At 47.7% G+C, this 25561-nt stretch overlaps 1 protein-coding gene across 1 annotated transcript in view; it reads left to right on the plus strand.

The window, feature by feature from the left end:
- DOC2B (double C2 domain beta) overlaps window positions 1-25561 on the plus strand; it is a 125555-nt gene that overhangs the window by 71144 nt on the left and 28850 nt on the right. The window contains exon 5 of the mRNA XM_035139755.2: window positions 24507-24633. Within this exon, the coding sequence (XP_034995646.1) occupies window positions 24507-24633 (127 nt within the window). The remainder of the gene's footprint in view (window positions 1-24506; window positions 24634-25561) is intronic.

The following is a 25561-nucleotide window of genomic DNA, read 5'->3' on the forward strand; positions in this document are numbered from 1 at the left end:
CGGTGTCATGCTGCGCCTGTCCGGCCCACGGACAACATCCGTGGGAACGATCCAGCCCATGGCCGGATAACCTTGCCAATGCTTGGCATAGATTCTCCCGTGTTGCAGAATGTGTTCTTTGCTGGTGGTGATTGTTGGCCAGGGCTCCAAAGCTGAGTCAGGGAGCCAGATGGATTGCTCTCTTAAAATGTTGCAATGGATTGCAGCAGTGCTTTGATTAATCAAACAGCATATTTTCATTTGGATTGCTTAAAAAAAAAAAATCAGGAGGACGGGAATCCCCCTCGCCCACCGACCACACACCGCTGGTATATATGCAAACTGCTGGCATGAGGATCTTCAGGAAATGCAGCGGTTAATCTTAAATGCAGCTAAAGCAGAGGAAGGTGTCCTAATGGCCACAGCTTTGGACGTTGATCTGAAGCTGTCACACCACCTGACTAATCCTGTATATATAAATAGGAGCTGGGCTAGCTTATTTTAAGGCTGAGAGCATTTCTGCCATCTCTCACTATGCCCAGTAGGGGGAACCGCCTGCTCCCTTCTCTTTGGGCTCCTCCTAGACCAGGGTTTCCCAAACTTGGGTCTCTGGGTGCTTTTGGACTACAAATCCCATCACCCTTGACCACTGGTCCTGCTAGCTAGGGATGATAGGAGTTGTAGTCAAAAAAAACCAAAACAGCTGGAGACCCAAGTTTGGGAGACCCTGTCCTAGACCCAAGGTGGCAGGAGAAGTGGAGGGCTACCGTGGAGGGAGCAGAGGAGATGCGGAGAGGATCCTCACTCTTGGCAGAGGCCCCCGCATGCCTCAGGAGTCCTCTCCTGGGTCCAGTCCTCTAGCTGCATCATCCTCATGTATCCAAGCCCATGAGAGGGACCATGCGCAGCCCTCCTGCCCGGGGCGCCGACAGTAGCTAGGATCCAGTGACATCTGGGGTTGGGGCACAGACTCCCCACCTCTGCCTCTCCAAACCACCCCATTTTTGCTGCCCTTATTCCCCCCCTCCCCCAGTAACAAAAGCTCGGAGCATGATGCAAGACCGCAGGCCCCTCTCAGGTCCCCGGGAGCTGTGAAACTTTCCATCTCACCAGATCGCTTCATCTCGCCCGGAATATATATATTAGTCATACCTCAAAAGTGCCACAGGCTTGTCAGGCTACAAAGCTTGTGTGTGTGTTTTTTATTTTATTCCCTCTGCTATTTCTCCCCACTCAGTCCTCCCCTCCCCCCTACTTTAAAGTCCCCAGGTATTTGTACCATGAAAATTGATTTAAAGGGAAAATAGCTCGGAAGAGCTGTTTCTGCTCAAACGCAGCAGGTGCTGTAAATGGGTTCACTGGCTTCAGTTTCTGCTTCTGTTGGAGCCCAGGGCAGGGAGGGGGGGGTCTTTTGCACAGGGCGCTGTGGAAATTGGTCAGACTCTGAGGTTGCGTAAGGAAGGCGAACTGCGGGTGGGTGGGTTGAATTTGACTTTTAACCTTCTTTATTGTGGTTTTGCGTTGTGGACCGCCTTCGAGAGAGGACTGTTTTGGTTTGTTTGTTTTTTAAATCTCAACAAGTAAACCGAAATTGCCCAGTTGTGCCTCGAAAGTCCCTCCCTCGTTCCTCTTCAGCTGTTGAGAGGCCGAATCAGCACCATGGACAGAGCCTGGCCTTTCCGTGTTATTGGCAGCTTACATCAAAAAGCCTGGATTGAACCAAGGTTGAATAATAGAATCATAGAGTTGGTAGGGACCCTGAGGATCATCTAGTCCAACCCCCTGGAATACAGGAATACACACCTGTCTCATAAGGGGGTTGAACCTGCAACAATGGCATTATCAGCGCCGAACTCTAACCAACTGAGCTAGGTTGCTTGCTTATTTTATTTTCTTGCATTTCTTGCATTTATATCCTCCCCATTTTATCCTCCCAAGAACCCTGTGAGGTAGGCTGGGCTGACAGAGAAATGGGGAGGATTTGAACCCTGGTCTCCCAGGCCTTTGCCCAACAGTCTAGCTAGTCCAGGATTCTTGCTCAAGGTCAGAATGCAGTTCTGTTTGCATTTGCAAGTGCTGCTGTTGGTATATAAAGCCCTTAACAGTTTGGGGGACTAGTTTAACTTGCTCCATATATGCCCATGGGTCATGGGTTGGCTTGGGTGGAGAGGAGTGGGGGAAGGTAATGGGTGGGGAGGCACCCAAGGGGACCGCCAGGGGAAGAAGGCTCAGAGCCAGGGGGTTGGTGGTGGTGGTGGGGACGAAGAGTGGTCAGAGGGAGAAGAGGGAGCAGACTGGGAGCAGGAGATGTTGGAAGACGAAGAGGCAACAGGGTTAAGTGAGCAGGCAGAGACTGTGGCAGAGAGCAGTTCAGACACAGAGGCGGGAGAGGAGGGGGGCAAAGGGCAAAGATGAATCAGACTGGCAAGCCAATGAGAGGCAAGAGCCAATGAATTCTAGCTAGGGTCAGGTCATCCTAATGGACCACCCTGCAACAGCTGTGACATTTGGTGTCTTTATTTTTAATTTAGAAAACAAAAAGGCAGATGGAAGGACATATTAGCAGCTTACAAAATTACCTGTGGTGTGGAGGAAGGAGACAGGCATTAGATTATATCTCTCCCCCCCCCCTTCCCATCTCATAATTAGTGCTGCACTGAAAATTTATTCTGTGTTTTCCCCCTAGCCATTCTGCATCAGTTGATGAGAAATGAAATTACGTTTGGACATTATAAAAGAGGATATATTTTTTTTTTTGTATTTTTCAAGTGGGGGGGAGAGAGGATTGCTTTTTTGGCGGCCTTGCCTCCCATTCAATGGGCTGCAGCCAACTAAGCTTTACTCAGAGTAAACCCACTGAAATTAATGGGCTGCACGCAACTCTATTCTACTCAGAGTAGACGCATTGAAATTAATGGGCTGCATCCGGACACTGGGGTCCAGCTCCAAGGGCCTTCTGGCGGTTCCCTCCCTGCGAGATGTAAGGTTATAGGGAACCAGGCAGAGGGCCTTCTTGGTGGTGACGTCCACCCTGTGGAACGCCCCCCCCCCATCAGATGTCAAGGAATTAAACAACTACCTGACTTTTAGAAGACATCTGAAGGCAGCCCTGTTTAGGGAAGTTTTTAATGTCAGATGCTTTATCATCTTAAAAAAATTATTATTATCATTAATTCTGTTGGGAGCTGCCCAGAGTGGCTGGGAAAACACAGCCAGATGGGCGGGGTATACAAAATAAATTATTATTATTATTATTATTATTATTATTATTATTATTATTATTACTATTATCCAACTCTGTTCCACTGATAGTCTAACCATTGAAATTAACAGGCTGTGTCCAACTCAGTTCTACTCAAATTGAAATTATTGGGCTGTTATCAACCTTGGTTTTACGCAGAATAAGCCTGCTGAATTTAATGGATCTAAGACATACCCATTCATCTGATGGGTCTACTCTGCACGACTAATGTTGGATACAGCCTAACAGACCTAATTTAAATTAAAAAATTCCTTCAGTAGCACCTTAAAGACCAACTGTGTTGGTCTTTAAGGTGCTACTGAAGGAATTTTTTTATTTTACTTCGACCCAGACCAACACGGCTACCTACCTGTAACCAGACCTAATTTAGTCATGCCCATCAATTTCAGTGGTAATTCATGGCTCCTCCCTGCTTGACACCAGGTCAGACGTGGTTGTCGCATCTAGCTCAGTATTGTCTACACTGACTGGCAGCAGCTCTCCAGGGTACCAGGCAAGGGCTCTTTCCCAGCCCTACCTGAAGATGCTGAGGGTTGAACCCGTGTGCTCCTGCATTCAAAGCAGATGCTTGAACAGTGAGCTATGTCCCTTTGCCTAATCACAGTCCTCATGGCTGTGATTGGGAACATAGGAAGCTGCCATATGCTGAATCAGGCCAGTAGCCCATCTAGCTCAGTAGTGTCTGCTCTGACTGGCAGAAAGTCTCCAGGCAGGGAATCTTTCCCAGTCCTACCAGGACTTGCCATTGGAGATTGAACCTGGGGCTGCCTGCCTGCCTGCTCTACCAGTTAATGCATCTGGGTTGGATGTCTAATGTTGGAGTCCAGATGTTCCAGAGGTCAACATCCTTTCTTTCGCTCCACATCCCCCATCTCTGGAGCTCCACTTTCTGCAGCGTTCCTCTTCTGTCAGCATTTCCTATAAAAATCCCACAATATCCTCAGTTGAGCACCTGACAGCTGTTCAGTGTTGTTGTTTAAGTGAAGTCTTTTTACCTGTAAAGAAAACAGTACTGTATGGGAAAATATTTAAAAAAAAAAAAAGTAAAGCAAAACTTCCCTTTAAAAACAGGTTCCAGAGGTTTGCTGGCTAACCTGCCTGGCTTCCCACACTTTGGTTAAAAGCCCATTGGGGGGGCCTTAGGAGAAGTGTTTTGCAGCGGTTAGAGTGTCAGCCTAGGACAGGGGTCAGCAAACTTTTTCAGCAGGGGGCCGGTCCACTGTCCCTCAGACCTTGTGGGGGGCCGGACTATATATTTTTTTGGGGGGGGGGAAATATGAACGAATTCCTATACCCCACAAATAACCTAGAGATGCATTTTAAATAAAAGGACACATTCTACTCATGTAAAAACATGCTGATTCCCGGACTGTCCGCGGGCAGGATTTAGAAGGTGATTGGGCCGCATCCGGCCCCTGGGCCTTAGTTTGGGAACCCCTGGCCTAGGACCTGGGGGAGACTAGGGTTCAAATTCCCACTCGGCTATAAACTTCCCTGGGGTTACCTTGGGCCAGTCACTGTCTCTTAGACTGACCTACCTCACAGGGTTGTTGTTGAGGACAAAATGGAAAGGGGCAGAATAATATACATTACCTTGCCTTGAGGTTATTGAGTCGAAAAGTTGGGATACAAATGTATTGATTATGTTTGAGGAGGAGGATAATTAAGAATATCCTTCATCCTTTTGGTTGACTCATTTCCCTTCATTCCCTCCTTATTTAATATCACTTTTTAAAAAAATAAATCAGAGCTGCTGCTGTTGTTTTTTTGTTCTTCTGCCTCGTTTTTTTCTCATCTGCTCACCTGCCTCCTCCAAATTAAGCCAGGTGATAATTAAAGGAGCTACTGTGTATCTTTCTGGCTTCACACCCCACGCTCTGGAGCATCCCGAACACATTTTAACTTTAACGCATCTTTGGTGTTAATTGACTGAGACTTCAGCTCTGTGCATATTCAGGAAACAACTGAATATACTGGCTCCCTCAGGTTTTTGGGGGGAGGAACTTGAAGTGGGTTAAAGTTGACAACTTTTCTTGAACGGGATCTGTAACTGAAGTTTACTGGAATTGTAGAGTTAGGCGGGACCAAAAGAGCCGTTTAGTGTTTGGCCTCCCCTGTTGGAGACAGTATGCCTCTCTGAATATCCAGTTGTGGGGAATCATAAATGGGGAGAGTGCTGTTGTGCCTGCGGACTCCCCAATAGGGCATCTGTTTGGCTACTATGAGAATGGGATGCTGTACTAGATGGGCCCCCTTTTTGCCCTATCCAGCTGCAGGGCTGTCCCACTTCGTGATGCTACACATGCGCACATATTTATATAGGCAGATATAACATGGGCACGGAATTGAAAGACAAGATTATAAGTGAGACGGTTGTCTCCCTACTAATCCTTGGAAACAGAGGCTGAATTTAACTAAAATCCGGGGAGTGGAGGGGACTTTTTATTAACCTGTAAATATTGGCTTCCCTAAGGAAGGTCACCTTGATTGGGTTGGTCTTTCAACACCCGGCCAAGACTTCTGCTTCTTTGTTCTTCCAAGCCTTTAAAGATCTTGTCTTCTGGTCTCTCTCTGCTACGGTTTGTGGTTTTTCGCCTCCTGTATTTGATGTGGATTTCAGCTTCTGCTCCTTTTTATTGTCCTTTATTCTGCCAGTCTTTTATATCTGCCTTTTATGTTGTTTGCAATTTTTAAAGCTTACTGTGGGGTTTAATTGCTGCATTGTTCTCCGCATTAACGTTTTATTTTCCCTGGTACGGTGCCTGGAGAATTTATTTCATGAGATGTCTTAGAAATCCAGGGTTGTGGGCCAACGCTAGTGCTATCCAGAACAGCCTCATTGAAATTAAGGAACATAATATGTGCTCCAAATGTGTAAGAAATCCATATTTTTGTGTGCACTGTGGAACTCCCTGCCTCCAGACATCAAGCAGGTCCCTTCACTGTACTCTTTTTGGTGCCGCTTAAAATATTTCTGTTTAAGCAAAGCTTGTCCAGAAATCTAGAAGTTAATGTTTTTATTGTAACGATCTGCATGTGATCTTTTATATGTATATATTTTAATTCTACAAATGCTTAATTGAAGTTTTAGAAAATAATAAGAACAGCCTTGCATGTTATCTACAAAACTGTAGAAAATAATTACCTGCCAGTTTGCAAGTATGATCGAATACATTAAATATTATTGTATGCCATTGCCAGCCATCAGCTATAATATATCGTTGCTTGCAGGGAAGGGGGAGCAGCGTGTATGTTTAATTCTGCCCCCCTCTTTTTAATCTATTGGCGATTTGAATCATCTTTTGAATGTATTTAAATATCTTCCCCCCCTCACCTAGAATTTAAATGTTTTGTATTTCCCCCCCTTCCAGTAGCACCTTAGAGACCAACTAAGTTTGTTATTGGTATGAGCTTTCGTGTGCACACACACTTCTTCAGATACACAGATATTTATTATTAAATATTAAATATCAGATACTTTAGATATTTTTTAAAACCACTTTTAGAGGTTTTCTTGCAATTAAGTGATGTGTGAGCGTATATGTGTATTATTAAATGAAATAAATCGAATTAGGTCCATTCGTGTCAATGGGCCTGCTCTTGTGTAAAACTTAGTTCGGCACCACTCACAGATTAATAAATAAATATGAATATTCTCTCTCTCCTTTTCACACTGATGAAGATTTAGCCCCAAGAGATTGTTTTTAGTGCTCTCTCTCACCCCGTGCCTCTCTTATTTCCTTCTGGGCTCTGGGGATTTGATCCTGGTACCTTCATGTTTTTACAATTTTATTGTTGTTATGTAATTAGTAGTAATCATAATATTTATCGTTTATAAATCTCTGTCCTGAATCTGGACACGAAATGCACACGAAAGCTCATACCAAAATAAAAACTTACTTGGTCTTTAAGGTGCTACTGAAGGAATTTTTTTATTTTGTTTCGACTCAGACCAACACGGCTACCTACCTGTAACTGAATCTGGATCTTATAGCAAAGGAGGGTGGTATTCTTTGTACTTGGTTTCGCTTTTTCATGCTGTTCTGGGTTGATTTATTGGGTGTGTCGCCTCAATGGCATTGCTGAGGTGCGACTAATGGATGTAAATAATCAATCAATAAGTCAGCAGGGTGTGATAATTAGAGCCTTGGTGCACCATAAAGATCAAAACAAAACAAAAAATACTGCGGCATATACCAGCCTTTACTGCTGTGGTAAGTCCTGAATGATGTTTGGACTTTAGTTGGGAAGGGAAGATCACTGGGTGACCTTGGGGCTCTGCTGTCTTAGCCTGACCTACCACAAATGGTAATAATAATAATAATAATAATAATAATAATAATAATAATAATAATAATAATAATAATAATTTATTATTTATACCCCGCCCATCTGGCTGGGTCTCCCCAGCCACTCTGGGCGGCTTCCAACAGAAGAATAAAACACAGTAATCTATTAAACATTAAAAGCCTCCCTGAACAGGGCTGCCTTCAGATGTCTTCTAAAAGTCTGGTAGTTGTTTTCCTTTTTGACATCTGTTGGGAGGGCGTTCCACAGGGCAGGCGCCACCACCAAGAAGGCCCTCTGCCTAGTTCCTGCAACTTGGCTTCTCGCAACGAGGGAACCGCCAGAAGGCCCTCAGTGCTGGACCTCAGTGTCCGGGCAGAATGATGGAGGTGGAGATGCTCATTCAGGTATACTGGACCAAGGCCATTTAGGGCTTTAAAGGTTCTTGTAATAATAATAATAATAATAATAATAATAATAATAATAATAATAATAATATTTTATTTATACCCTGCCCTCCCCAGTCAAAACCGGGCTCAGGGCGGCTGACACCAGTAAAATTACAATAAGATGTAAAAGAAAAGAAAAACAGTTAATTTATGGGTTAAAAATACAGTTTAAATTTAAAAAATTTATTTTTTAAAAAATACAGCCTCATTTTAAAAGCAGCCCATCAATCAAAACCATAAGGGAGGAAAACATAGGGGTCAGACTGAGTCCAACCCAAAGGCCAGGCGGAACAGCTCCATCTTATAGGCCCTGCGGAAAGATGTCAAATCCCGCAGGGCCCTGGTCTCCTGTGAGAGAGCGTTCCACCAAGTCGGGGCCAGTACTGAAAAGGCCCTGGCCCTAGTTGAGACCAATCTAACCACCTTATGGCTCGGGATCACTAAAATGTTGTTATTTGTGGACCTAAGGTCCTCTGCAGGGCATACCAGGAGAGGCGGTCCCGTAGGTATGAGGAAATCCCATTCCTCTTTCTTTTTTTGGGGGGGGCATCAAGCTTAGTACTGTCTACGCTGACTGGCAGCAGCTCTCCAGGGTTCCAGACAGGGGGATATTCTCAGCTCCATCTGGCGATGCCTCTGGGGATTAAACCTGGGATGTTCTGCATGCAATGTAGATGCTCTGCCAAGGAGTTACAATCCTTTTCTCAAAAAGTCCTTAAGATTCTGAATTGAAGGTTGATATAAAAAGAAACCAAGGAATACTTGACTGAAAGTGCAATCGTACATTCACTTACCTGGGAGTAAGCCCCATTGCACTCCATGGGTTTTACTTCTGAGTATAAGATTGCGCTTTTGTGGTTGTTGCCTTGATTATATCTGCCAGCATCTGAAAATGAAACAAACAGAAGGAGGTCAGATCCACACACCATACAACCGAAGCACTCTTAAACCACTTTAACAGCCGTGGAGAATCCTGGGAACTGTAGCGTGCTCAGGACACCGGGAACTGTAGCTCAGTGAGGTCAGTGCTCTTAACACCTTTGAGGGAAGCCATGACCCTGAAAAGTCACACCCAAAGGTTCGCTCTTCCTTCCTTGTCTCCCGAGGCGGGATGGATGCAGTCGCCCCGTTTGTCAGTTGCACAGATGTCAGAAAATACTCCCGACAGCCCTTCCTCAGCTGCTGATGTTTGTGTTGATGGGGGAATTTTTCCAACTAAAGTAACACACACACCACTGGCTTCGCTTCAAATCTCTTGGCAGCCAAAGCTAGCGAAGTCCCACTGAGGGAATCATCCGCGTCCCCTTCGGTCCCCTTTTGTACACAACACAGCTGGAGCGAGGAAAGAGGTTTTTTGGAGAGTGATGGAGCCAGCTCAGATTCCGCTGAGTCGCCTTTTTGCTGAGCCCCTTCCTCGTAATTACCCGGCATTAACAATCTCTGGCTGTTTCTTCTCAAAGGTTTTTTTTTCTGGCGTTGTTTGTTTGTTTGTGTGTTTGCTTTTGGGGAGAGGTCTCTCTCTCTCTCTCTCCCTCCCTCTCCCTGTCTCTCTCTCCACCTTGCCCAGGCAGAGTCTGGCAGGGACCAGATCACTTTCTGCACACTCTGCGTGGTACCCGGGAGGGATGCGGCTGGCATCCTCGCTCTGTTCCCATGGCAACAGAACCTCCAAAAGATAACCTAGGTGGAGGCAGCGAGCTTTGGAATGAAGGCCCCCCTCCACTTCAGCAGGCTCAAGTGGGCTAGAGACGTTTCTAAAAAGGCAGCGGGGGGTGGGGGGTGGGTTGGATTCATACAACAAACTTAAGAGCCTTGCTGGCTCAGGCCAAAAGGGAGCCCCATCCAGCACAGCATCCTGTTCTCACATTGGCCAACTAGATGCCCCAATGGGTGGTCCGCAAGGAGAAGTGTGGCAGCCTCTCTCTTCCCTTGGGATATACCCAGAATTGGTGACCCCGAGGGACCGGACAGGGCAATTGTGCTTCCAGGCCTCTGCACTGGAATTTAGGTGCCACTGGTTTCTAAGCGCGCAGAGCTTTGCACCCTCAATCATGCCAGAGTGGCAATGAAGGAAGGGGGGAATTGAGCCTTGGGGGGGGGAGGACCTTGCCACTGTGTTTGGCCATGGTGCTTGGCAGGAAAAGAGCAGCTTTGATCCTATCCATTACTTTTACATTAAAGGGACTCTGAAATCAAATATATCATGCTGTCCTGTAGAGGTAATGAATGAGCTTCCTGGCTTCCAAAACAAGGTCCGCGGGGGTGTTGATGGATACAGATGCTCTTTCAGAAGGATCTGTCTGGTTTTTCTCTTTGACTTGGTTCTTGGGAGACAGCTCAGGGGACGTCTTGTGATTTATTTATTTATTTTTTAAAAAATATTATTCCATTTTGAAGACTTAAATACATTGACTTCAAATTCAAGATACGCTTCTCTTACAAAATAAACAAGGTGACTTCTCACCCTTACCTCCGTGGTGTTTTTATTCCCTCAAATATTCTGCTGCATTATTTGTCCATATATATCTAATGCATATTACCTCTTATTACATTTATTGTCATTTTCCATCTGCTGCTCGTGATTCAAATCCTGCCTGCGATTTCATTCGACTATCATTCTTTCTCTCTTAGAATTTTGAAGTGTCAGACATAGCTTTAGTGGCTTTAGCCCAAACGTAGCAGAGTTTTCCTGCACAGCGCAGAAGCTAGTTGAGGTGGAAATGACTAGTCGGCTAGACGCAGAATAACTATTTACAGGATTTATTAAAAGAAAATAAAACCAGCAGAGTTTCTGCATACAAAGCAGAGCAAAATAAATCCTTATTCTCTCTCTATCTCTCTATCTCCTACTCCTAACACCCACAAGAAACAACTGTGCTAGCATTCCTAGATAACAGAGTTCAGTGCTGGTCATTAACCAATCAGAGAGTTGTTGCCAGGCCAGGCAGACCTTGGCTTTCTGCCAAGAGTAAATTGACACTGCCTTGAGTTAATTGTGTGAAGCAAGAATCTGTAAGTTTCCCATGAGAACCAATTATCAGAAACCAAACATTCTCAGACATCCCAAGAAGGGTGTCTATTCTTCAGACCTTGTGATCTTTTGACCCTGCACTGTACAGGACGGGGATGTGTGTGTGGAGTCTGGCTGTCAGGCTATGAGAGAAAGGAGGCCCCAAAAGGCCTCAGCATATATTTAACACATTCTTTTAGACTGTCACGGCTTCTACCAATGGATTCTGGGAGTTGTAGTTTGTTAAGGGTGATGAGAGTTGTTAGGAGACTTTCATTACCCTCAGTGAGCTACAATTCCCAGGGTGGTTTAACAATTAGTCCCTCTTCCCAGGAAAATTTGGGAAATGTAGTTCCGGGGTGAGAGTGTGTGGGTTTCTCTCAACACCTCTTGGCACATAACTACCATTCCCAGGATGCTCTGGGGGAAGCCATGACTGTTTGAAGTTGTATATATTGCTTTCAGCGTATGCTATGATTGTGAGCTATGTCAGTTTCTGTTTTTCGTCTTTTCCAGACTTAAGTTAAGGTCTCCACATTTCCACATCAGTTAGGGATTTATTCATTTTTAAACCCTCATGAAAATCCACCAGCATCTTCGTGTGTTTTCCCCTAACATACACCTTTTAGTATCCTGTTTTGCCTGATATTTTTGCAAAGCAATTTTTTCCTGACACAATGCATTTTTTGAAAGTTGTTTCCACTAACATAGACATTTATAGTCACTCTATAATCCTAGCCTGTGCACTTTAGCACGCATTGCTGGGCTGGAGAACTGCGTTGCAAAATTCGGAGAAATGTGAATTTCAGAGGAGGGGTGTGTTTTGTTTCGCTTGTGCAAATTAGGTTAAGTTCACCTCTAAATGCAAACTGAATTGAATTTCTCCTCCAGCATTCTGAGTCCTCTCAACTCAGAAATAAGCCAGACTCTTTCCTTAGAAGGCAGAAATTAACTCTGTTTCATTTCCTGAGCCATCCTGGTGTGTGTGTGGGGGGGGGGGTATCTCCTCTCCCTCTTTCCCTCCCATCTGCTCTGATCTCCCAAAACTGTCCCATCAGGTGTCAAGGTGATAAAGAATTATAAAACTTTTAGAGGACATCTGAAGGCAGCCCTGCACCGGCAAGTTTTTAATGTTGGACATTTTATGATGTTTTTATATTTGCCGGAAGCCGCCCAGAGTGGCTAGGGAAACCCAGCCAGATGGGCGAGGTATAAATAATAAAATTTCAATATTATTATGACTTCAACTTACTGGGTGCTGTGACAAGAGCAGAAGAAGTTGCAGCATTCTGGAATATAGAAGGGAAGAAGGGAAATAAGGGCCCTTCTAAGTGGCCTCCTGTGTGCCCGCACAGAGGGTGGAGAGGTATGTGCTGGTTTTTGTGCGGCTGGAATGTAGCCTACTCCCCATACTCTGCCCCCCACTTTTGCCTCTGGCCCCGTCCACCACTGGCACACAGCCCCCCAAGAAAGTGCTCGTATGAGATTGCGGCCCTCAGGGGGTGAGAAAGTCCCTCCCCCGGCCTCTTCCTCACTTTGCAAAAACAGGATTTGGACATGGAGGCACGACCCCCCCCTGGCCTCCCCCCTCCCCCCGATGTTGAAAATATGTATTTCAAGCAGGATCTGAGTTGTGTCAGAAGCGAGTCATCTCCCTGAGCAAATAATGTATTATTCACAAGAATGCGGTACTCAGCCAATAATTATTTTGTTCACTGATGTATTTTAGCAAATAACAGCCTTACTCACGGCATACATTATTAAGGGGAGCCAGCTCAGGGCAATCTCCAACAGAGACCGAAATCACCAGTGGCACTTCCTTTGCAAGATCTCCTGCAAAGAGGTCAATTGGAGTGTGCTCAGCCAGTGGGGGGGTGGGGAATTGGGGGAGGGGGGGGCAGCTCCTAAAACGAAACCTTTCCCGAAAAGGAGTATGGCCGTGGGTGTGCCGATATCACAAGGGGGTGGCTCGATTGCTCCGCAAGCTCCCAGGATGACGATGCGAGGCATAACTGGAAAAGGTTCCTTAGGCGAATCTGTTTTGCCTGGATCAGGTCATGCGCTCAACCCCCCAACATTTCCAGGTAGCGCAGAAAATACCTGCCTGCCTGGGATCCCGGAGAGCCGTTGGCATTCTGTGCAGACAATGCAGAGCTAGATGGACTGAAGGTCTGGTCTGGTATAAAGCAGCTTCCTGTGTTCCTATTTATCCAGCCTTTGATTCAGATCCATGAGGACTAGAACCTTGATTTATTTGCAGGGAAAGGTACAGCACCAGCTAAGCACACAGAAGGTCCCTGATTCAATCCCCAATGGAATGTCAAGGTAGGGCTGGGAACACCCTGAAAAGCTACTGCCAGTCTGTGTTGACAATGCTGGCTGAGACACGGTTTGAGGCAGTTTCCTAAGTTTGTCTGATACCAAAGCTCTGTGGTGAATGAAAGTACCTGAAAGCTGCAGGTGTCCCTGACGTGGTGAAAAGGCTAGGGCAGGGGTGCAGACCTAACTCTAAGCAGACCTAAAACCAGAGGTATGTCTCTCTCGACAGCCTCCATTAGCTGTTTCCTCTCCCAGAGAGACTCATTTGCTCATCTTTCTTCCAATGTGGCTGGGGACAAAAGACCAAAGGCAACTCCCTTCAAAATGGCATATTTGCAGCTAAATATCTTACTCACATGATCTAAGGTTAAACACTCACATGAAAGAGCAGAGAACATTCTAAGTTAATTATCAACCCATTTAGAAGCTCAGAAAGCCCTACTTTGCTTGAGTGTATCCCAATGGAATTTTCCAGTGTTAAACTCTTAGCAATACACAGACAGGCATTTTGCATTTCAATGTCAAGTAAATAATTATTACCCTGCCCCCTTGTCTCCCTCCTTACTTACATCTAGTCGAGGGAGTGGCCCTGCCTGTCAGCTTTCTCCCAAGTGTTGTAGAGCTCAACAGGCAGGAGGATGGGAACGAAACCAGAATGATTTGGCCCTGCCTGTGATTGTCTCTGGTGCCACCTACTGTTGGACTCCCTTCCTTCTGCCCCATCACTCCCCATGTCCAGCAGCCCCCACTGGTGGCATCTCTGGGGCCATTTCAGACCAGCCTTTGTCACAGTGGCCAGATTTTTCATGGGCAGAGCCAGAGTGGCAACTGGGCGAACATACAGTTTAACGTGGTCCTTTTCTATTGCTATTTCAAAGAAAGATCTGAGAGGGAAGGAGGGGGCTCAGATTAAGAAGACGAAGCACAGTGAATCCCTTGAAAAGGATGCTGAATGGCTGAGTCTCACTACTCTCACCGGTTGTTTAAAAAAACCCTGCACACATCGCGTCACAATGTTGCATCGATTTCCTATAATGAAATCCAGACGCGAACGCAATTGCTTTATCATTTCCTCCCACGGGAGGCAGTGATGGCCACCGACTTGGGTGGCTTTCAAAGAGGATCAGACCAATTGATGGAGAAGGGAGGAGGAGGAGGAGGAGGAGGAAGAGGAGGAGGAGGAGGAGGAGGAGGAGGAGGAAGAGGCAGCTATCAGTGACTACTCGCCGTGATGGCAATGCTCTTCCCCCACAGCGACGCGATAGAAACTCATACAATTATGTGTGGCATGGAGAAAACGGAGAGAGACAAGTTTTTCTCCCTCTCCTATAACACTAGACCTCATGGGCAGCCAATGAAGCCAAAGGTTAGAGGATTTAGGACAGGGGGGGAGAAAGTGCAGTGGTTCATTAACCGGTGGAACTCACTTCCACAGGACGCAGTGATGGTCACCAACCTGGACGTATTTCAAAGAGGACTGGACAATTTCATGGAGGAACATTTGTCAGCGGCTCCTAGCCACGATGGCTATGCACTGCCTCCACGGTCAGAAGCAGTAATGCTTCTGAATAGCAGTTTTTGGAAAAATCAGGAAGGGAGAGTGTTGCTCTTGTGCTTAGATCTTGTTTGTGGGCACCTGGTCAGCCACTGTGAGAACAGGATGCTGGTCTGGATGGGCCACTTAGGCATGATCCTGCAGACTCTTCTTATAGTTTGTGTTTGTGTTTGTGTTTGTGTGTATGGTCTCCAGGCCTTCCAAGTTTTGACTAGACTCAGACCTGCTTAGCTTCTGCGCACAGGGACCCCTTTTGCCTTCAGGGCATAACCAGGAAATTTGTTGCTGAACTTCTGATAAACCCCAGGGTCATGTTTTAGAGACCGACAAGCAGGACAAATAAAGGGAGCTGCAGTGGGGCCATCAAAATAAAATGCCAAGCTCCACAGCAATACCTTTATGAAGCCAGCTAGAATGTGGTGCTAGCTTCTGGTTCTCCAGGAGTTTTCATCAAGCTAAGATGGTTAGAAGAGAAACCATAGCAGAGCAGGGAGGGGGAAAGCGTTTGCTGATCTCGGAGGCGTGGACGGTGTCTGCTTTGAATCTAAGGATGGGCTACTCTCAGTGAATTTTGGTTACTCTCAGTTAATCTTTTTTCCAGCCTTACAGTTCTCCTTATTTCCATATCTGTTTGTGAAACACAGTTTTGCACCTGCGTCACTTCCATCTGTGTACACAATTTTGCCTTCATGCACCTTTTGGCAAGCGATTTCCTCCTTACAGAATGTGTGTGTGTGTGTGTGTGTGTGTGTGTGTGTGTGTGTGTGTGTGTGTGTGTACTTTCCCCCCTGATATGCTCAGTCTTTTATGCATTTTTTAAAAATGTTGGAATACTGCATCACAAAATTCAGATGGGTCTAACATGCAGAATTGCCTACTTCCTCCCCACCCCTGCTGTGGTTTTAGGATGGAGTGCTGGAGAAGGTCGCAGGCATCCTAAGGAGCCTCGATTAGGAGTTTTGCAGGGTTCAGGTTGCCCCAAGGCATTCTGGGAAGAAGGCGCATACAGCTGTTGACCAGCAGGAGGCATCTCAGAGCAACCCCTTAACCCCTTACATGGACGTTTCCTGAGAAAACACACTGCCGTGTGGATGTCCAAACACTTCCCCTCAAGCACTCACTTCCATGCTCTCCATAACCTACACATGATCCTCTGTCCTTGAGAGCCTCCGGGGGGGGGGGAATAGAAAGGCTGGTGGGGGGGCATTCTCATTCTGCCCTTGCTCTCGTCCTACACCACCCGCTGCCCCCTTAGCCCAGTTTCTGTTGATAGCCATCGTTAGTTCCTCTTCAGAGGTAATTGACTTTGTGTGCCTTTAAGGATTACGAGTTTTAATTTCCCTGGGAAGTTGGAGGGAAATTTGGGGACAGATCTTGGAGGAGGGGGGGGGGAGAGAATTGCACTCCTCCACTGCATCTCCCTGGGTGGGTTGAAGCACCCAATCAACACAAAGTGGCTAAGTGATACCCTTGTCCTCACCTCCTTTATCCCTCAGGGCTGTTGCCAACCTGCCCCCAGAGGCCTAGGAAGGAGGGGGCGGTGGGGGGGGCCGGTGGAACGCACAGGGGGAGAGGTGGGGTGTGAGAACAAAGTTAGGGGGGAGTTTTAAGTGCTTATGCTCACAATGTTAAGCAAATAAACAAGAAAATAACACGTGCAACTGTATCTTATTCTTCCTTCTTTTAATAATTTCAATGGGGGGTGACAAAAAATTTCTGCACCAGTTACCACCTGACCTTGCCATGCCTCTGCCTGCCCCACATTTGGAGGGGCTTCTTAGAGGCACCTGACCAGCTACAGTGGGAAACAGGGTGCTGAACTAGGTGGTCCTTTGGCCAGAGCAAGGTGTGCTCTTTTTCAGCTGCTGATGTGACATTCGGTGGCGCAGCGGATAGTCTGGAGTTCACGGTCTCACAAGCTTTTGGGGCAAAATAAAAAAATTCCTTCCAGCAGCACCTTAAAGACCAACTAAGTTTTTATTTTGGTATGAGCTTTCGTGTGCATGCACACTTCTTCAGATACACTGAAATAGAAGTCCCCAGACGCTTATATGTAGAGAAAGGGTGGGGAGGGGGTATCACTCAGAAGGGTGGTGGAAATGGGTGATTGACTGACTGATAGCTGTTGACGACTGTAAAGGTAAAGGGACCCCTGACCATTAGGTCCAGTCGTGACCGACTCGGGGGTTGCGCGCTCATCTCACATTATTGGCCGAGGGAGCCGGCGTATAGCTTCCAGGTCATGTGGCCAGCATGACAAAGCCGCTTATGGCAAACCAGAGCAGCACATGGAAACGCCGTTTACCTTCCCACTGTAGCGGTTCCTATTTATCTACTTGCATTTTGACGTACTTTCGAACTGCTAGGTTGGCAGGAGCTGGGACCAAGCAACGGGAGCTCACCCCGTCACAGGGATTCGAACCTGCGGACCTTCTGATCATCAAGCCCTAGGCTCAGTGGTTTAACCACAGCACCACCTGGGTCCCTTTTGTTGACGAATGTAAATGACTGCAAATGGTCTTGCATGAAAAAGCAAGGGGTGAGATGGCTGAAGATCGCTTTATCATGTATAATGAGATAAGAATCCAACGTCTCTGTTCAAACCAGGTCTCTCCATGGTTTTAAGCTTGGTGATAAGTTGCAATTCAGCAACTTCTCTTTCCAGTCTATTTCTGAAATTCTTTTGTAGTAAGACAGCTACTTTGAGATCTTGTATAGAATGTCCTGGGAGATTGAAGTGTTCTCCTACTGGTTTCTCTGTCTTGTAATTCCTGATGTCAGATTTATGTCCATTTATCCTTTGGCGCGTAGGGTTTGGCCTGTTTGTCCAATATAGAGAGCTGAAGGGCACTGTTGGCATTTGATGGCATACACAATGTTAGAGGATGAGCAATTAAATAGTACTGAGATGGTATGTTGGATGTTGTTGGGGCCAGTAATGGTGTTGTCCGGGTGTATGCTGCTGGAAGGAATTTTTTTATTTTGTTTCGACTACGTCAGACCAACACGGCTACCTACCTGTAACTAAATCTTTTGGGGATTGGACAAGGTTGTGTCTGTGTGTCCTTGGAGACGGAGTTGCTGCTATCTCAGTGTCTATCCAACGTAGTTTCAGGTGCCTCCCCGGAAGTGGCTCCTTTCCAACAGGAAGTGATGCTGCTGGCTGATACTTCAGGAGGTCCCTGAATGACTAGAGGCAGAGGGACACAACACCTCTCTGTCCATTTGCCTGGGCACCCTAGAATCTAGCATTTGACTCCCTTGATCACTGGCCCCCAGCTCAGACATTTATTTGGCCCCTGGTGTCACCTCCTCCTTGGCACTAGGAGTCCCCCCTAATCTTCTCTCCATCTTTATGAGGAACAGTTGAGGGAGTTGAGTTTGTTCAGGCTGGAGAAGAGAAGCCACCTTCAGATATCTGAAGGGTGTTTACGTGGAAGCTTGTTTTCTGCTGCTCTGGAGGGTGGGTAGGACCCAAACCAATGGATCCAAAAGACGAGAAAGGAGAGGAGACCCAACAAGAAGAAGACTCCACCATCTTCCAAGAATCTATGAGTCTCTTGTTCCTCCTCAGGATCTGACCATCCCCTCCACCAGGGCCGTCTTAAGCATGCCCAGCGCCCTGGCGCCGTGGTGCGACGGATCCCTCCGGCGGCCCCCCCGCCCCGTTTCCCGGCGCGGCAGGCGGGCAGGCGGGCGCCACGCACAGCTGCACTGCGCCACCCAGCCTGCCATAGGGTTAGGGTTAGGCTTGCGACGCCTGTTGCGACGCCCACGCGCCTCCGGAGAGTGGCCTGAAGCCGCTGAACAGCGGAGGCGCGCCTGGGGCAGCCTCAGCCGTGCCTCTCAGCGGGCGCAGCGGTGCCCCTGGCGGCCTGGCACCCCGCACCACCGTGGGCGGGCCTAGAGCCGGCCCTGACCTCCACTGCATCTCCACACTGCTCATGCCAACTTTACACAGGGAACCTCAATGGTCAAGCAAGCATGTTTCCTGTGGGCTGTGGGGAAGGGTCCTCCGCCCCCCCGCCCCCCCGACTTCACAAACACACATGTGCACCTCAGTGTCACCAACATGCTGGAAATGGGGTTCTGAAGCTAAAAACCCAATTTTAATTCCTGGAGATAAGGGACGACTTGGAGACGGGGAAGGTTCACACCGCCAGCCTTGATTTTGATGGCAAGGGGAGAACCCCACTTGAAGCTGTCTCCAATTCTAGAGATTTAGACTGCCCTTATTTATTATTATCTTGCTTCCCTCCCCCTCCCCCCCAACTGCAGAAGCTAGCACCTTCTTTCCCTCATTGGCGATAAACATTATAGAAAGCCAGGGCAGATGAGAACACTCGAAGAGATAAAGAAAAATCCATTTCCCGCTCCTTTTGTTCAAGTTACTGCTGGTTTTTTTATTATCATCCCATGTCTTCACTTCCTTTTATATTAGCCTCCTACTGCCACCCCCCCTCTCCTGTTTTCAAAAGGTCTTGCAGGTGGCTCTTCCCCCCATCTCCAGGTATGTCCCACCTGGAGGTAAGTGGGAGTCCGTCTCCCTCAAGGGGTGGGCACTGGGATGTCACAGAACTCTGGCGAAAAACACTAACATGCCCAGAAATTAAAAACCAGAAATTAAAAACCCCTCTGTGAAAGAAGAAGCACCCCTTCGTTGTCTTCAGAGAATGGGCCCAGGCAATGGAGATGGATGGGAGGAGATAAAATAAAATGAAATCTCTTAGCTTCCTGCAGAAGACGCAGGGCAGCCCAGGCATTCCTGTGCATGCAGGTTGCTGGGAGTCTAGGAGCATGCAGTGAGGAGGGAATGACCCTTTGGGGGACAAGCCCCCACCTGGGAACTGATGAGTGTCTTCCCTTAAAAGGAAAAGCGACCCCTGACCATTAGGTCCAGTTGCGGACGTCTCTGGGGTTGCGGCGCTCATGTCACTTTACTGGCTGAGGGAGCCGGCATACAGCTTCTGGGTCATGTGGCCAGCATGACAAAGCCGCTTCTGGTGAACCAGAGCAGTGCACGGAAACACCGTTTGCCTTCCCGCTGGAGCGGTACCTATTTATCTACTTGCACTACAATGTGCTTTCAAACTGCTAGGTAAGGCTTGTAGACGAAGGGAGCTGGGTGCAAAGGACTTACTTACCAAGAGCATGGTGCAGTTCCACTGATCCATTTTGGAGGCGTACGTTGGGATCTCAGATTTGTTGAAAGGTCTGGATCTGAACGAGCAGAAGAGGCAGGTCACCCCCGTCGGGAGTGGGGGACCTCGGGGACTCTCCCTATGGCCACCCCCGCTCCCCCACCCCCAATGGTCTTGCTCCACGTCCTTCTAATGCAACCAACAGAAGGTGGTGCCAGAACTGATGACAGGCAGAGTCACCTGATTCTCATCCCCCCCCCCTGAATTCTACAAGGGCAACACCCAGAAGAGGAGTTCAGGGGTTTTTCAAATAATTTTATAAGTTGTGTGTCTTTGTTTCCCAAATTGATCCTTTTACGGGGTTTGTATATATTTTATGCATTGTGAGTTGCTGCTGTTTTTATTATTTATACTTTAGTAAACTTTAGTAATTATTTATTGCAATTGTTAAGAGTGAATTTCTGTTTAATTGTTCTTTGCTGCTATTTAATTTCACTGTGCCGCTATTATATTCTAGTGGACGATTGGATGTTACTTTATTATTTGATATAAGTTGTTTGTTGCAAAGTTATGTTTTTATGATGACTTTTTGTGCTGGGTGAGATTGTTATATAAGGTGCCTGAATGATGTTTGTTGTTTCTTAAGCTTGTAAGCCGCCTTGCGTGTAGAACCATAGAATCATAGAGTTGGAAGAGACCACAAGGGCCATCCAGTCCAACCCCCTGCCAAGCAGGAAACAAACACCAAAGCATTCTTGACATATGGCTGTCAAGACCTCCAAAGAAGGAGACTCCACCACACTCCTTGGCAGCAAATTCCACTGCCGAACAGCTCTTACTGTCAAGAAGTTCTTCCTAATGTTTAGGTGGAATCTTCTTTCTTGTAGCTTGAATCCGTTGCTCTGTGTCCGCTTCTCTGGAGCAGCAGAAAACAACCTTTCTCCCTGTAGAGGACATCCTTTTATATATTTGAACATGGCTATCATATCACCCCTTAACCTTCTCTTCTCCAGGCTAAACATACCCAGCTCCCTAAGCCGTTCCTCATAAGGCATCGTTTCCAGGCCTTTGACCATTTTGGTTGCCCTCCTCTGGACACGTTCCAGCTTGTCAGTATCCTTCTTGAACTGTGGTGCCCAGAACTGGACACAGTACTCCAGGTGAGGTCTGACCAGAGCAGAATACAGTGGCACTATTACTTCCCTTGATCTAGACGCTATACTCCTATTGATGCAGCCCAGAATTGCATTGGCTTTTTTAGCTGCTGCATCACACTGTTGACTCATGTCAAGTTTGTGGTCTACTGAGACTCCTAGATTCTGTAGTAATACAGAAAGGCAATATACAAATTAAAAAGGGAAGGAAAGGTGGAAGATGGAGGAGGAGGAAGCTGGCAGGCAGAGCCGCCCCCCCCCAAGCTGAGTGTAAGTGAGAAGGGGCAGGCAGGTAGAGGCTGGCTGAGGGCAGACAGAGGTCTATGGGGCAGCACTCAGTTTGCCCTAGAGGACCAGCCACTATTGACCTGAGTACACAGACTGGGCCATGAAGCACTCACAGTCCAGGCCTCCCACACCCCTCCATTGCTGCCTGGCCCTCCACACCTGCCACCTGAGGCAGCAGCTGGTTCATTCTGCCCAACAACAGAGCCGGGCCCCATGCAAGGGAGAACCGCTCCATCTCCATCTCCACCCCCATGTCCAAACTAAATAAAAAAGTCAATTACGCAGAGAGTGCTTCACCTCCTGATTTAATCAATGCTTTCCCAGGCAGGGTACAATGCCACTCCGATATCCAGAATGGTTCTTTCCCCTCTGCAAATGGCTTCTCTCTCACATACATGCCTGCAAACTTTTTGTAATTTTTATAAGAGGTCTCCCTGCGTTCGTATCGAGTCATTCAGGTCCTCCAATAAGCCCCATTTCATCAGCAAGTATTGTGTGTGTGTGTGTCCTTGTGAGATTCAAACTGGCCCTGGTGGCTGGCTACTATCTTAAAGGTAAAGGGACCCCTGACCATTAGGTCCAGTCGTGACCGACTCTGGGGTTGCGCGCTCATCTCGCATTGTTGGCCGAGGGAGCCGGCGTACAGCTTCCAGGTCATGTGGCCAGCATGACAAAGCCACTTCTGGCAAACCAGAACAGCACACGGAGACGCCGTTTACCTTCCCACTGTAGCGGTCCCTATTTATCTACTTGCACTTTGACGTGCTTTTGAACTGCTAGGTTGGCAGGAGGTGGGACCGAGCAACGGGAGCTCACCCCGTTGCAGGGATTCGAATCGCCGACCTTCTGATCTGCAAGCCCTAGGCTCTGTGGTTTAACGCACAGCACCACCTGGATCCCCAGCTACTATCTTAGCCCTTTTCAATTGCTTCTTCTGTCTGTCTGTCTGTCTGTCTGTCTGTCTGTCTGTCTGACTGTCTCTCCACCCTCCCCGGCTCCTTAGCACCAGCTAATAACGAGAGCTTTTGTGAATCTGCTTCGGCTTTGTGGGAGAGGATGATAAAGAGCTTTGCCGAGAAATCCTTGCCAAAGACAGAGGGCCAAGTGTTCCTTAAGAGGTGCTTGCAGAATTAGCCAGGCTCACTTTGTTCTACTTATGCATTCAAGGCCCGCCTGCCCGCTTACGACCCACACGAAAAGCTTTGTCCCCAGGTGGTAAATTTGGAAAGGTAGAGAATGTTCTCACAGTTATGGCAGCACTTAGGGTGTCGGGCCTTTGGTCTGACCCAGCAGGATTCGTATGTTCCCATGTTTATTTCTAATGGGGGTTCTCCCTACAACAACCCTGCGAGGCTGGCACAAAGTCATCCGGCCGGTTCCGCAGCTATGTGGCGATTTGCCCAACTCCCTGTTACTTTGCGCTCATTCTCACAAGGTCTTTCGTCTTTCCAGACTTCCCTGGGAAACAAGGCCAGTCACTGTCCAGCTTCCAGGAAAATAAACCCGCCACTCACCACAGGGCTCGGTGTAACATTTAATCATCTCTCATTAGTGCTGAGCTTTGTGGCCCAAGACTCCGCTTGTTGAGTTGGGGAGGGGGGCAGGCCGGGAAATAACATTATGCCATGGTAATTAAAATAAATTCTGACAGCCTCCCTCATCCAAACCATCGCCCCGGCTCAGAGAGCTCTCCCTCTTTTCTCACCACCCACACGGCTGTCGCCAGTTTGAGGCAACCAAGAGAAAGGGGCAGCTGGACCCAAACGCTGCCAGTTGCCAGAGAGACATTCTTGGTCCTGGTTTGACAATTGCAAAGCCCCCCCCCCCCTTCTCTTTCTGCTGCTAAGAGCGATGGAAACTTCTGGAAGTTGTTCGATGCACTTAGGTGTGTGTTTTTTTTAAGGGAAAAAAAGTTTAAGCAACTGCTTGTGATTTATTTGGTGTGGGGCTAAATCCAGGCCTTTTTTAAAAATCTAACCTGTGGGGCTCTCCCCAGGACACACCCTTCGGTGGCCATGCTTTCCACCTTCCTGGGGTGTTTTTGCCTGGCTAGAAATATGTCCTTGAGCTCTGGTAACGCCTCTTACCGGCTTGGATGGTTGATACGAAAGAGTGTGTGTGTGTGTGTGTGTGTGTGTGTGTAGAGAAAGGTAAAATGGACATTCTTTTCTTTAATCACTTTGCTCTTGGCCCCTCCCACCATTGGCATGTGACCCTCGGAATAGTCACTGGGAAGGAAACACGCCTCTCGGGGTGCAAAAGGGTCTCTACCTCTCCCATAGCTTCTTGTGAGCATTTATATATTTATTATTACCTTCCCCACCCCCCATTCCAAACAGGCCATAGCAGGTCTCGCGGTCAAGAAGGCTGTTTCCGCACATGCCATAGAAAAGGCACGTCCAACAGGTAGATTGTGATCTACCGGTAGATCACTGGTCGTCTGTGGTAGATCAGTGGCTCCCCCCCCAAAAAAAGAAGCTGAACAACTTTGGCTCCCCTAAAAAAAGCTCAACATTTTTTGCCCAGTATCCCTAAAAAACAGGCCTTCCTCCTGCCTTGCACCCCAAAAAAACAGGGCTTTTCTTGCTTAAAAAAAAGAAGTTCAACAACTTTGACCTGAACCCCCCAAAAAGGGGGTAGAGCTGACTCTTGGGAGTTGGACACCCCTGCCATAGAGGGAAGTGAGGGGCAGATGGGGGTCATCCACTTGGGAAGGGAGCCCATCTAGGAGAAGGCAAATGCGGACATCTTTGGGAGAAGAAAAAGCTAAGGAGTAAACCCTACACAAATCCGGAGTGGAGCCCCTAAGATGGTTGAACGGCGCCTTGTTTGCCTCCTTCCAGCAACTCCTGCAGCCAAGCTGGTTCTCTGCTTTCCTTTGGACCACATCAGCGAGGCTGAGGGGGGGGGGGTCTTGTCATCTGGGCAAATGAGTGTGTGCTACAATGGCCCCCCTCTCTGCCTCGTGGCAGGAACCAGCCCCTCTGAAACAGTTCCCTGGCTGGCTAAACCATTTCGCCTGCCCATTCACCTTCCTGCTCTTTCCCGGTTGTCTCTTTCAGAATTTCTGTTTGCGACGAGGACAAATTCCGCCACAACGAGTTCATCGGAGAAACGAGGATCCCTTTGAAGAAACTAAAGCCCAACCAGACCAAGAAGTTCTACATCTGCCTGGAGAAGCAACTGCCGGTGAGAGAGTTTAGGAAAGCATGTCGCTAGCAACAGGTGGTAACGTGACATAGGCTATCTGTAGCTGGGTAAAGCTACCGATATTGTAAATCGGGCATTAGAAAAGCACATCGCTGTTAGCAAGATGGTAAATCATTGGGTTTGTATGCTGTAAATAGCTCAGGCTGTGGTGCTGATAACAAATCCACATGAACACAGTGAGGCTTAAAGGTAAAGGGTAAAGGGACCCCTGACCATTAGGTCCAGTCGTGACCGACTCTGGGGTGGCGCGCTCATCTCGCATTATTGGCCGAGGGAGCCGGCGTACAGCTTCCAGGTCATGTGGCCAGCATGACAAAGCCGCTTCTGGCAAACCAGAGCAGCACATGGAAACGCCGTTTACCTTCCCGCTGTAGCGGTTCCTATTTATCTACTTGCATTTTGACGTGCTTTCGAACTGCTAGGTTGGCAGGAGCTGGGACCAAGCAACGGGAGCTCACCCCGTCACAGGGATTCGAACCGCCGACCTTCTGATCAGCAAGCCCTAGGCTCAGTGGTTTAACCACAGCGCCACAGTGAGGCTTACTTAAGAGTAAACATGCATATGACTCAGAGGCACAGGATTTTGTGATGGGGCATCCAGCACTGACGCCTGGGGCGTGGGTGGCGCTGTGGGTTAAACCACAGAGCCTAGGGCTTGCCAATCAGAAGGTCAGCGGTTCGAATCCCAGTGATGGGGTGATCTCCTGTTGCTCAGTCCCAGCTCCTGCCAACCTAGCAGTTCAAAAGCACGTCAAAAGTGCAAGTAGATAAATAGGTACTGCTCCAGCGGGAAGGTAAACAGCATTTCCATGTGCTGCTCTGGTTCGCGAGAAGAGGCTTAGTCATGCTGGCCACATGACCTGGAAGCTGTACGCCGGCTCCCTCAGCCAATAGAGTGAGATGAGCG

The sequence above is a fragment of the Zootoca vivipara genome, chromosome 15, assembly GCF_963506605.1.
Source record: "Zootoca vivipara chromosome 15, rZooViv1.1, whole genome shotgun sequence".
Classification (NCBI taxonomy): Eukaryota; Metazoa; Chordata; class Lepidosauria; order Squamata; family Lacertidae; genus Zootoca; species Zootoca vivipara.